The 13,570-nt window shown below is 38.4% G+C and overlaps 1 protein-coding gene across 1 annotated transcript; it reads right to left on the bottom strand.

Annotated features, from left to right (window-relative positions):
• Positions 1–3,283: 3,283 nt before the first annotated feature.
• Positions 3,284–13,026, bottom strand: kctd7 (potassium channel tetramerization domain containing 7). Its single transcript, XM_084730078.1, has 4 exons — positions 12,272–13,026; positions 9,545–9,714; positions 6,861–7,039; positions 3,284–3,665 (listed from the first exon to the last, which is right to left on the bottom strand). The coding sequence occupies exons 1-4, from the start codon at positions 12,590–12,592 to the stop codon at positions 3,289–3,291; spliced, it is 1,047 nt and encodes a 348-aa protein (XP_084586204.1). The 5' UTR covers positions 12,593–13,026; the 3' UTR covers positions 3,284–3,288.
• Positions 13,027–13,570: the final 544 nt, after the last annotated feature.

Genomic DNA, 13,570 nt, shown 5'->3' with positions numbered 1-13,570 from the left:
ATAATAAAAATGACAACATCTCTTTTTCACTACAAACAAACTAAACCCAAATATAGAACTATAGCTTCCTAGAAGCTAACAGAAATAGATAAATAACAATACAAAACCATCCAAAACGGTGCAAACAGAACAAACAGTGTAAAATCAAGATTAGCAGTTCGCCCGAGGGAGAACGTAGCGTCTCTCCTGCATCATCTGTTAGAAGTACAACAACAAAATAAGCATGTTGGCTTTCTTAGTGACGATAAATGAACTGATGCTGCTGCTGCTCTTTATAGTTATTTATCAGATACTTTCACTTGAGGTAAACAAAAATATATATTGGTTACAATCACAAGGTGCTCAGACGTCTTTATCAAGTACAGTAGGAAATTACATGTAGCTTAGCTTTGACTCTACATCGAAGCTTCATGATGTAATGTTGAAAAAGGTGGAATGGAAGTTGACATTAAATAAGAATAGTTACTGAAGTCTATTATTATCTGTGACATCTGCAAATTTGCATAAGTGTGCGACAAATTTGGCTACTCACAACTACTCCCCTGCAACCGAGTTACCTGCTGATATTCAAGTAACCAAGTAAAATGTGACAACTGACCCCACAGGTACCACCAGACATTCCTCAAATCTTTAAAAACACACTCCTCAGGAGGTTGCATAATTAAAATATACTCTGTGTTATCCAAAAGGAACAGACTCACAGTTACTCTGCATCCTGAAACAAAACTTAAAAGACCTAAAAATACAGATTTGACTTCAGTTTACTTACTTTACAATATTTACTACAAGGTAATTTCTGTGAATGTTAGCTCTGCAGTTCTGAACCCAATCACGATCCAGATTAGGGTTAAAAGCTACAGTTACACTGATAAATCAGTTAATGTAGTAGATAATAAAATAAATAATAACACATTTAAAAATATAACTGAACAATGGACAGAATTTGCTTTTAAATGAGATATAAGGTCATGTCACCCACTTCTGCATTAAGTCTTCTCAGACTTTAGATTTTCTGCATATTTTTTTGCTTTCAGTCACTGTAGATTAACACGCAAGTTGAAAAAAAAAAAAGATTTGAAGCCTAAAAAAGACACTTTGGTTTGATTTGGTTTGGTTACATGACTAAAAACTAGATAATGTAACTTTAGAAACAAAAGAGGAGCTTGGCAGCCACAGATGTAACTGGTTTAGTTTGACCAGTAGATTAAAGTCAGACAGTTCAGACCACACCTCCAGTTTGGAGCAGAAGGAATACTAACATGGAGGATAAGCACAAACATTGATCTGTCCAAATCAACCAGACTCCATTGACAAAATCGGTAATTTTATATCACAGAATACTGAAGCTGCTGGGCTGCTGCTGCCTCGATCAGTTAGTTTCTTTGTGTTATTGTGCAACTTTGGTGTTTTAAAAGGTTAGTTTGGATTGACTGAAGTCACACAATAATACGACCAAACTAACAGATCGAGGCAGTGGCAGACCTGCAGCTCCTGTGTTCTGCAAGATAAAAATAATTGATTTTGTCAGTGGAGTCTGGTGAAGCAATATTTGGCTTTTCTAACTGTGATTTCCTGTCAGAAAAGGCTGTCTGATGGCAAAGGAAAGTGGTGAAAATATTCTAAATATAGCGTACACACTACAATACACTACATTTCTTAGCTTTGGTGCTGGTACTCATCTCTGCCTCTACAAACTGGGGGCATGCTGACTGCCATCTACTGCAGGAAATACACTGACTATTGATAAAGACCTCATACAAAACCACTTCAAAAAGTCCAATCCTGCATGATGGTTGTCTTTTCACATAATACCAGCCATTATGCAGCCATGTTTTACTTTTTTGGGCTTTTTTTTTTTCTTTAACTTGCACATTAATACAGTGACCGAACGCTGCCAAAAACCCGTCTGATCACACAAGCATTACTGAGCCTGAGCACATCAAGTGAAGACACTGGTGGAGACACGGTGAGCCCCATAAATGTGTCCTATCCTAAGTAGTAGTAGACCTTAATAAACCTTAAATAGACCTTTAAGTAGTACCTTAATGGCAGACTGAACAGTAGTGTTTCTCTGCCCTCTCTGGTTCAGAGTTTTAGGCCTGTGTCACCTCTTCTTCGTTAGCCAACAATGATGTCACCGAGTCCTGGAGAACCACCTGTATATCACTGCGTCAAGGTGAGGAGTTTAAACCACTGGAGGTCCATAAAAAAAGAAAAACAAACAAAAAAACAAAACAAAACAGAATTTGTGTTTTTCATTGGCTTGAATTTCACTGTAAATGGTTGGTATTTAACTCATTTGATTATGAGTGTGAATGTGGTGTACAGAAGGCCGTGAACATCTGTGCTCGCAATGATTTTTTTCAGTCCTTTAATCTCGAGATCACAAGTTAATTATTTCTTGTTTTCTATATACATCCCTTTTTTTCTGTCAGTCGAGCGATCTGTCGATTATTTTCTTGATTAATTGATTATTACTTGTTTGTTTGGTCTATAAAATGTCAGAAAATGGTGAAAAATCCTGTTACAATCTTGTCAATTGAAAATGTTTGGACCTATTTTTCAACTAGTGATCAATCTGGCAATCATTTTTCCTCTAATCAATTAGCTGTTTGGTCCATAAAATGTCAACAAATGTTGATCAAAATCCAAGATGACATCCTCAAATGTCTTGTTTTGTAAAGAAACCAGGAAATAATCACATTTAAGAATCTAACTGACATCCTCAAATTCCTTTTTTTGTCCAAAACTCATAAACGACAAAGAGCAGCAGCAAATCCTCACAATTAAGAAGCTGTAACCAGCAAATATTTGACATTCTTGCTTGAAAAGTGACAGTGCATTGCAGCTGACTCCACTTAAATTCATGAGAGAGGACGATTCACAGGCTGCTCTGTGCGGTGAGTCTGGGAGTTTCAAATCAAACCATGTGAACTTTTTATGCGCTGATAAACATAATTAATAAGAAGGAGCAACCTTTTGCTTTATGACAATTGATAATCCGGAGATACCAAAGCTTGTTTTCTTGAAAAATAATTAACTCAAGATAACGGAAGTTAAAAAATAATTGCAAGCACATCCATTCTCAGCCTCTGTATGTGAGTGTTTCTCATTTTGATATGAAAGAAAAAGATATTTTCGGGGAAAACATTGGTGAGTATGATTTAAAGGGTCACGTTTTAAGACATCAGCACAAAATATTGGCAACTTCAATACAAAAACCAATATCGGCCGAGTTGGAGTAAAAACGGAACATCCATCCTTCTGCTTTTTTTGGTCCCTCCAGCTTCACCACCAGGTGATCTTGAACTCGTAGATGGGCCTCTTGCAGTAGTAATGGTTGATAAGGTGCTTGTCGCAGACGCCGATGCACTGCTGCTCGGCGGCGATGCCGCGCTCGGCCAGGTCGCTGACAATGCAGTGCAGCAGGTCGTAAACGTCTGCCACTGCCTCCCAGGGTCCGAAGGAAACGTCCACTTCGCAGTGGTGCTCAAAGAGTTTGGCCTCGCTGTCCGAGCGCTCGAAACGCAGAGAGTTAAAAAGGGGGCGCTCGTACGGCGTGATCGGCATCTCCTCCTTGTAGACGCAGATCTTCAGCTTGGCAAACCGGGCCTTTTTCTGCATGGCTCTCAGTTTGGCAATCTCCATGATACGCTCCAGATTCTCTGAAATAAACAGGCACAAACATTAATGCCAGTTTTAAATGTTGTAGACTTAAGACCATTTCACAGACACACTGGAACTCTGCACTTATCTGCAGTAGTCATTCCCAAAACCGGGTCGTGAGCCACAGGCGGGTTACAGGAGCTTTTATTTGGGTTGCCAAATAAATAAATTATTACAAAAGTAATCCAGTGAATACATGTGTCTGTACATTCTTGGGTTTGGTACCTTATGGAAGGAATTCTGCAAATTTAAGACTTGTCAGCAGTGACATTTTATGGACAAAACAACTATTTGATCAGTGGAGAAATGATTGCCAGATTGATCACTAGTTGAAAAATAGGTCCAAACATGTGAAAACAGGTGGAGCGCACTGATCCAACATGTGAGAATTCATCGGACAATCTCCTGCTGTCTGCTACGTGTGTGGAGCGGCAAATTCGAGCAATGTCCAGACCTGATTCTGTCTGGAGTTGTCGTTGTGCAAAGAGTTTTGTCGTACATAAATAAAAACTTGCCTTGATTGTAAATGATATGTAAAGCATCTCCTACGCTGTAGAGCAAAGTCTCTGTGAACTATGTACTGTCGGGGGGAACCAGCTCTGTGTTTGTTTGCAGACTCTGTATGAAGCTCTCCTCTTCACATCACGTCGGTGTGAGACTGAACAGGTTGTGAACATTAATTAAGCTGCCACTCAACACTGTTTTCTTCTTCGTAATCTTTGAGTTTGAGCTATTTTTGCCTTTGTAAACATAAAGGTAAACATCCATAGATGCACTTAAAAAAGACACCCCTTACAACTTAACTTGGCTGAGAATCATCAGGTTTGTAAGTTTTCTTCAGCACAAAAGTAATCCAGTGAATACCTGTGTCTGTACATTCTTGGGTTTGGTACCTGGCTAAGTTAAAAAGAAAAGGACCCAAATACTTCTGAATCTAATTAGCATGGTTGGTGCACTCATGCACTTACTGCAACGTCCAATATTAGAAAAATTCTAGACTGAGGTAATTGATGTTTAACAGGAGATAATGAATGGTCATATTCCTAAATATCCTGTTGTATGCATACTGGGAAACAGAAAATATAAAATATGCATGCAAGAGCTGCACAATGTACTATTTATTTATAGCCTTTCACTCTTTAAATAGGACAATTCTTACTGAACTGCAATAAAAGACGTTAACCAGACTGCTATAATAAACATCACCGGCTGACGGACGCCTTGTACTCATTATGGATGCAGAGTGCAGCCTCAACCCTTAAAGACTATGAGAATGTACCAGGCACCCCATGGACTCTCACTACAGAATGCATGAATAATAGAGTAATAGCCTGCCTCCAAAGTATGTGTAAGCATGTGCTACATGATTGTGAGCGAGACCTGAGCTGATGTAAGATGTAACCTATGGTCCTGACTAGAGCTGTCACGATACCAGAATTTTATGCTACACAACAATACTCCTATAAGAAACGATAATCTATACGACCAAATGAAATTAAGTACCTGGCATACAAGATAGGACATTTTTTTCCTTTAAAAAAAAAAAAAAAAAAAAAAAAAAAATACTATAAAACCCTGCACACAGTGCTGGTACAGTAAAAGTCACTGAACTCTCTGGACTTATCGTTTCAGAGGAAGACTGGTCGATTATGTTCTCTGTTCGGTCTACTTCCACCAGTTCAGGTTTTTGGGAGAGAATTCTGTTAGTGGAATTTGATTAGATATTTCACAACCCCCCCCCCCCCCAAGTTAAAATGTGTACAGACAGGTGAGATGGAGAGGGGGTCTGTGTTGGAGGAAATGTGGAGAACACCTGGCAGATCATTTCAAAATCGATTCAAATCCATTTTCCTTTGATTGGTCTGATATTGATTCATGTGTTGAGCCTTTTGCACGAGATCTCGTGGTGCGAGATTTCACTACTTTTCATTACATAATTAATGTGACTGCTTTAGGGTCAATTCTTGATGTAAACATTAATATTTTTAATAATGCACCAGGTTGGAGGATTCCGTGCACAATTCACAGCATTAGTTCTCTGAGACTCTCTTTCTTATCCAAGCAAAACTGGTTTTGGAACTAAAATATCCCTCACCGAATTGATACAGAATTTAATTCAATCATTCATGTTTTGAATCGAATTGATTCAGGAAATCTGAATCAATACCCAGCCTTAATTATTTCCTTGTTTTGTGATCAATTTTTTAGTGTTTATATTATATGTGGGAGAGGCAACGATACAGTCATAAATGTGGTTCAATGCAAGGCAGAGTTTAACATAATAGTTGCTTTGCCCCCCTCATGTCTCTTGTTTCCTTTCCCCCCCTCTAAACCCTGACATGGTGAAACCAAAGTCCTGGAGCTGCCAGTGTTAGTTACTTAATTAATTATAAGAATTACTGAATAGCAGTTTTTATCATCATCATTATTGTTATTATTATTATCACCATCATTTCTATTAGTTGCAGCCCTACAAGACAATGAACAAGGACACGAACAAACACAAACCAAAACACACAAAAAAGAAAAAAAAATGGTAAAAAAAAAATAGTAACAATAATAAGAATAATTCCTTTCTCCAGTCCTAATCATTTCCATATATTTTGGAGCTGCTGAGCCTTTTGGCCATTCTGTCAGGAGGTAATACAAGTCATAAAGAATATTTTTGGAGATGGACATGTTCTTTCATGTGTAACACGAAAATGGTTACAGACCGAACTTCCAACGAAGACTGACTGGATAAATATTGTGACTGATGTTCAAAATATGAAAAGAAGTACTTTTTCACTAAATCTTGGGGTTGATAAATTTCTTGCTGCACTCGGACAAAATGGATTGCATTTGTGGCCCCACAAGATCATCACTGATCTGCTACTGTATGAACTGACATGTGCTCTCGTTAGTAGAACATCAGTATGAATGTATAGATGACTGACCATGTTTTTCTAAAAACAGTCTGGTTTTGCTCGCAACCTGGAAAATGAAAAAAAGATCTTGAGTGAGCACTTAGATCACTAAACCATTTCTTGTCCTTATAATTTTCTTAAAATCCTATCATGGCTCAAAAAACACAGTGGGTACATTGCAAACAGGAACTTCTTGGCAAACTTTTAATGGTGCCAAAATTTAATCAAACATATTTACTTTTACTACTATTTAATTTAATTTCTTTTTTAATCAGAGATTCCAGTTACCTTTGTAATAGGGCAGCAGATCGAGGAAAGCTTGTCGAACTTTCTCCCCCGTGAGCGGCTGAGTGTCCTCCAGGCTGTCCAGCAGCGGGCCGATGGAGTAATACTGCGCCTCTCTGTGCACCGCTCGCACTCGGTCCCTGTGAGGAAGCTCGCCTTCTCGGAGGAAGTTCAGGATGTCCCTTTGGATGAAAAGCAGACTCACTGGGACAAAGTCACATGTAACTATATTCCCACCTGATGAATCCCACTTTTTGCAACTAAAAAACAAGAAAAAAGTCAGGAAATTGTGAAAAATGTTGATGAAAGTCCAAGATGATGTCCTCAAATGTCTTGTTTTGTCCACAAATCTCCCCCTCTTGATTAATTAATACTGTCACAATCTTGTCAGCTGAAAATTAGGTCCAAAACATAGGTCCAATCATGTGGTACATCTGTGCACTCCACATGTTTGGACCTATGATTTGGACCTATGCTTTGCAAACAGTGTGCTAACGGTATGTTGGGACTTTAGGAGACTTGGATTATGTGAGACAAGCAGACTAAATAAATAACTTTAGTATCGAGATACTTGGCCAATAAAGTTTTGATCGGCTTCTCTGCAGCAGAACCTTGGAGGCTAGTGAACACAGGAATGAAATGAATGCAGAAAAATAGCTGCTGCAGTGAACAACACAACAGCAACTTGGAAGAAGATTTATTTTCCAGCGAGACAATAGCCTCAGAAACTTAGGGTTGGCTGAAAACACCAGTATTAATGTCCCAAATGAAAAGACTCCCTCCGAGCATCTGAGTACATCTGCAGCCGGCTGCCCCCGCCAAGTTTTTTTTATTTTTTATTATTTAATTACTTATATAGTTACACATCTTCTATCTCTCACTTCTTCATAAATCTTTAAAACACACCGCCTCACACACACACACACACACACACACACACACACACAGGAGCATGCATACAGAACTGACTTTGCCCCATTCTGCTTCTTACATAAGTTCTACATCTTCACTCTGCTTGTTATCACATTCATATTTAAAGCAAATTGCTTTTGCTTTTTAGACACGCTATAGCGCCGTGACTCCGGAGACAGTAAAGCCGGTTGCTTGGTCCGCCACTTCAGTCCAGATTTTAATATCTTATGAAATTCAGGGTTCATGGTCCTCAGAGGGCGAAGCCCACTGATGGTGGTGATCGTCTGACTTCTGGCACCGCCGTGAGGTTGACATTTGCAGCTAAATCTAAAGAATCCTCAAATAACAACAGATAGAATAACAGTAGATTTGTCAAGATGTACAAAGCCAGACAATCAACACCAGATTTAAGATTATTCAATTTAAATGGATTACACGTACAGGGAAGACAGGAAAGATGCAGGGGGAGGAAGTGCTATTTACAGCCTCACAGAACTGTAAACATGGCTTTAAACCAAGCTAGACCAGTTTGTTTGGGCTGTCAGTTTCAGATAATTTACAATTAAATGCGATATTATATATTATTGTATGTTTAGAGCTATACTCTAAGTTAACTGTTTTGTGTTTATGCTAATTTAATAAATTATCCTCGTTGTTAAATATAATTTGTTTTGCCCGGAGACTGACGGATCTCAGTGAAGTTCTGTTCAACTCTGATGAGGTTCATGATACAGGGACAGCCCACACAGCTCATTATTTGTAATTACCTAATTACCTTTTCACTCAGTTTCCCATGACTTTGCTCATAACTTTCCACTTGCTCTTTCCACTCCTCCACAATGCAGATCAACACTACCATGAAACTACAGGGCTTTGTATAATTGTGGAGACGCAGACTAGATTGGCAGCATCGGACAGTTTTATCGTATCCCAGAAGACGGTTGCATAAATAATCAAAATAATCAAAATCTCAAAATGGCCAAGTGCAATATCCAAATACGCAATTTTGTGATAAAGGAAAACTGCAACAAAACAGCATGAAGTACTGTAGTGCTGCAGACATACCCTACAGATGTTCTCCAGTTGTAATAAAACATGTTTGTTTGGTTCAGACCTGAACAAATGTCACATCATCATGATTTTAATCATTTCTTTCAGTAAAAAGGAAAATCGTAATGTAAAAATGATCATTCTGACTAAATGTGAATCATATTGCCTTTGCAATCTTTGAAAAATGAATCACAACATGATTTTTTTAGCATATCGTGCAGCCCTAACCCTGACATATTTGTGTAGGTATATACTGTATGTCAGCCGATAAGCAAAAAGTAAGAAAAGTGCAGCAGCACAGAAATAAATATGCAAATCAGTTTACAGAACTGGCAGAAGGCAGAGACCATTTTTTTTTCATAGAATACCTGACTCATGGATACCTGTCAGTATATAATGAGTTGCCATCAGCAGCTTTAAAACCACTTTCACACTGCAGTGTGAGCTTTTTTAGAAACTAAATGTTTGTGCTCTGCCATCTCTCAGCCACTTACACGCTTTCTACTCTCACACATAGACCTCCTCCTCTCCCAAGTGTTTCTGTCAGTGTTTTCAGTCCAACAGACCAATAACAGCCATATTAAATCATTGTGATGATAAGGATGTTTTCTTCTTTTGTTTGGCCAATGAATTGATAGCAAATCCACTGTTGGTATTTGATAATAACAATAGATTCGGTCCCTGGTTTAAAAAACAGCCAGGTCACAAACAGTGCTATCACTCACCCAAAATATGTTCCATCCCGATCGATGAAGTAGCGTCCCTCGGCGTCACGTGGGATGTAATGACGTCCACTGAACATGGCGGCCAACATGGTGTCCTCGAATCGCCGCAGCGTGGACAGGCGAGTGGTGAAGTACGTGCCCCCAACATTCAGAGAGATGACCTCTGGAAACTTTAAAATCAAAATGGAAATAAAATTGGTAAATAAAAAGAGTAACGGTTTTGAGCTGCATGGTATACTGCAGTACATTGTTCGTTACATGGCATAAAATCAGTGTGCTGTTTAGGGGGAGCGAGCAATTACAAAATTCATGATTTGGATCATATCAAGGTTTTGAGTCATGAATTGGACAATGTTTCAGATCAGCAAAAAAGAAAAAAGTGGGATTAGGGTTATATTATCATAAAAATCCGCTTTGGCTTTGATCTCTCTCTCGGTCTGCAGTCATCACCATAGTAATGTAATAATAATTGCTATAATAATATACAGAATACTTTGAATACTATACTCTGCTGCCTGGATTCTCAATCTGTGGTACATGTACAACTGGTGGTATGCAAGCTCCCTCTAGTGGTACAGATTTTTTTTAATTAAATAAATTAATTAAAAAACATAAAACTATCAAAATAATGCAACATTCTGAATAAAAATACATAAATTATGGGAACAACTGCATTAGATCAGTCATACTTCAGTAGATTTTTGAGATTTGCATCCAACTCAAACTCTTACATTTTAAAAAAAAGTTGAAAACTAATAATGTTTTGTTGAGATAATTTACTTTTCTTCTTTAAATAAATTTGAATCTTTTAGTTTTATTGAAAAAAAAAAGAATAAAGTCATTAAAGTAAGTTGCCTTCAACTTTTGAGTTATGTCAACTTTTTTTTTGGTTTGCTTTCTTGATGAGAAGAAATAAAAAGATTGAGCTGACCTGTTAAATCAGCCTAAATTGATATATATATTTTTTTATTTAATGTGCACATGCATGCATCAAGATAACAGGTCAGGAACGTTAATGCACAAAAATACTCTAGAAATTTATTAAGGCCTGTTGTGACCTGGGTCACGATGGTTTGGGAAAAGTTGCATTAGAGTTTAACCTGGTTAACCTCTCCCAGTACCTCAAATACAACCATCACAGGCCTTAACATGATATCAGATAAAGTTTAATTATAGAGTTCCAAAAATCAAATAATTTTGGGCATAGCCAGAACATGTGTCCAAACGAGGCAGGAAATACTCCACAACAGTTCCAGAAGTGATCTTTATTAGGATAAATTTTAGAAAGCTTTACCTTTGAAAGATGGAGAGGATGCAGCAGCCTGAACTGTGTTACACAATGCCTGGTACATACACATACATCTTTCCTCCATGAACACAAGACTTCCAGCAACTTCCTGCTGTTCTGGCCTATAGATGGGACTTGTGGGGTAAAGGGATGAGTTCACAAAGTCATCCTTTATTATGGAAGTGCTTTGTAAAACTGACATATCTGTTATGCACTCCTCAAAGTTTGTATGTTATATAAACAAAAGTTATTTATATTTGTGTGAATTTGTCATACATGTGCAATCTACAAATTTCTGTATATTTTGTTCATTTGACACATTTGTACATGATATATACATATCTGGTCTCTCCTTATGTATTGGATGATAAGTATCTACTTCCAGTAGTAGTTTATCTTATAACCTTGTTGGAAGACCTAACTGGCCTTAATTTGGATGGATGCCAGGGAGATACTGCCTGTGCACTCTGATTGGTGGTTTTTTCGCAGGCTCTATTTATATATATGTACTGTATATACGCTGTATATACGCTGTATGTTACCAGTGCTGTTTGTCTATATTAATTTATCCTGATAATAGTCTGAGGAAAAGTGTCTAATTTTTTTGGTTTCCAGTCTTTATGTTTGTGAAATGGTCTAACTTGCAACAGCCTAATCTATGAGCAAAAATAAGACTAGTCTAATACTACAGTCTGGCACTTTCATAAAAAAAAAAAAAAAAAGCCTAAAAATGATGCAATATGCATCACAATTCTTTTTAAAAGCTGTCATGAAATCAGGCATTTTAGGCTGCAACAATCCCTAAAAATCCTGAGGGGGCTGGTTAATGTCCAGTTCTTTTATCAAAAATGATTGCAGCTTCTGTGACTTTTGGATATTGCACATCACCATATCACAGTTTCGAAAGTATTTTGATAAATTATTTAGCCCTACAGTTAAAAAAAAAAGCTAATTTAAAAGCATGTTGGGATTACTCAAATGGTTGTAAGCAGCATGTGTGAGGGGGAGGTATGTGACACTCTGAGCAGCCACTTCTTTACTGTCAGACCACCAAAATAAGAGGATTATTCAGCTGAAGACCTGTAGATCCATCAGCAGGCTGCACACATCACATGTTCACACATGATGTCATGTGACAGCCAATCATGACAGGGCCCAGCTGGCTCAACCCAACACTGACACCTGTACAAATCAATAAAATAGTGTAATAATTTGGTAGTAACATTATGTACGATTATTATCGTCATGAGGAAGCAAAGAGGAGGCTAGGCTACTTTCTCTGTTTTGAACACTTTCCTGCTGTTAGTTTAGAGTAATAAACCTTAGCTTACACAGATAATTTGGTGCTAACACCTTGTATGTCTGAAGCTAACTGTGGTTTGGTGTTTGCTGGTTAAACATGATTTTTCCTGTCAAACAGACGGCTAGAAGCGGCCTACCTCCTGCTCCGGGGCGTTCAGTGGGGAGCGGAGCGGCTTGCTCAGGGTAAAGCTCGGTGCTGGGGAGGCCGGCTTTCGGAACTCGTCCTCCGCAGAGTCCGAGCTGGACATGGCATCGCCCGGTTTGTCGGTGTCGCCCGCGGCCGAGAATACCACCATCACTCTGGGTAGCGGCAGCGTCCGCCTCTCCTGGATGAACCTGCGGACCCGCGTGGTGGCGGCGGGCAGCGGGCTGAAGGACAGAGCCTGCCGCTCCCTGCTGCCGCTGCCGCTGTCTGAACCGTTAGGACCGTTGGAACCGCTCGAGCCATTCTGCTGCATGCGCGCGGCGAGCCAACACGAGCCACAGCGCGAGACCGATGATGCACACAACAACAACAACAGGGGAGGAGGAGTGGCGCGAGCGGCAGCACAGACACACCTCGCTTTCCACACAGAAAGCGGAAGTAGAGAGATTCCACCTTCAGTGATAAAAACTTTAAAAAAGCACGGCACGTACGTTAAATATTTAATCTAAAGTAGGTTAGCAGTACGGACTGACTGGGCCCGTGCGTGCACTCTTCGGTCATACGTGCTGTGACGTGACAGAAGCGAACACCGTCATCACGTCACGGAGTGCTCTGGGTCTGGAGGGAATAAAGTCCGGTATGGGATACAACTTCATGGAGGGTTTTGCTTAAAGAAATACATAAAAAAAAAACAATAATGCAACTTCGTTCTTGACATATATTTAATTTTATATTAAAACGGACAAATAAATAAAAATGTAATTTAGCTCTTGATTGTCACCATAAATAAATAGATCAAAACAAAATAAGACACATTTTAAATTTAATCTGCTCATTCATTTTTCATTTGTATATTTACTCATTTGTATATTTATTTGTTCATACATAAATCATTTATCTACTATTCGTTTATTAACACAATTATCTATTTATAATTTTCTTTCTTTCTTTATTTATTTATTTTTATTTAGCCGTAGTATAATATGAGGAAAACTCATAAAAGTTTACTTTTTTTTTTTAAGCAGAAGACCAAATGAGAAAAGATGCAGGTAAACTGACTGACTAAAATGTCACTTTTTTAAAGGATGTTGGCTGATACACATCAGTGTGAGAAACCGTTTCCTGTGTTTTAACACCTTTTTGCCAGCCCTTTTCCCTTCTCTCTGTTTGTTACATGGTGGTAAACAATTGATGTTACAAGTAAATGGAAACTTGATTTATTGACCCCTTGAACATAAACTATTGTATGTTTGACTTTATTTATTTATCTATATACATTTGTTTGTTTGCT

This window comes from Lutjanus erythropterus, chromosome 11 (genome assembly GCF_056507025.1).
Source record: "Lutjanus erythropterus isolate fLutEry1 chromosome 11, fLutEry1.hap2, whole genome shotgun sequence".
NCBI lineage: Eukaryota > Metazoa > Chordata > Actinopteri > Lutjaniformes > Lutjanidae > Lutjanus > Lutjanus erythropterus.
The sequence above is the reverse complement of the archived record's forward strand: the minus strand, read 5'-3'. Positions and strand labels throughout refer to the sequence as shown.

Coding starts and splice junctions, on each gene's coding strand:
- kctd7 (XM_084730078.1), bottom strand. CDS start 12,592: ATGCAGCAGAATGGCTCGAGCGGTTCCAACGGTCCTAACGGTTCAGAC. Junction 9,715..12,271: donor TGAACGCCCCGGAGCAGGAG/GTAGGCCGCTTC, acceptor TTGATTTTAAAG/TTTCCAGAGGTCATCTCTCT. Junction 3,666..6,860: donor TCTGCTGCCCTATTACAAAG/GTAACTGGAATC, acceptor TGTTTATTTCAG/AGAATCTGGAGCGTATCATG.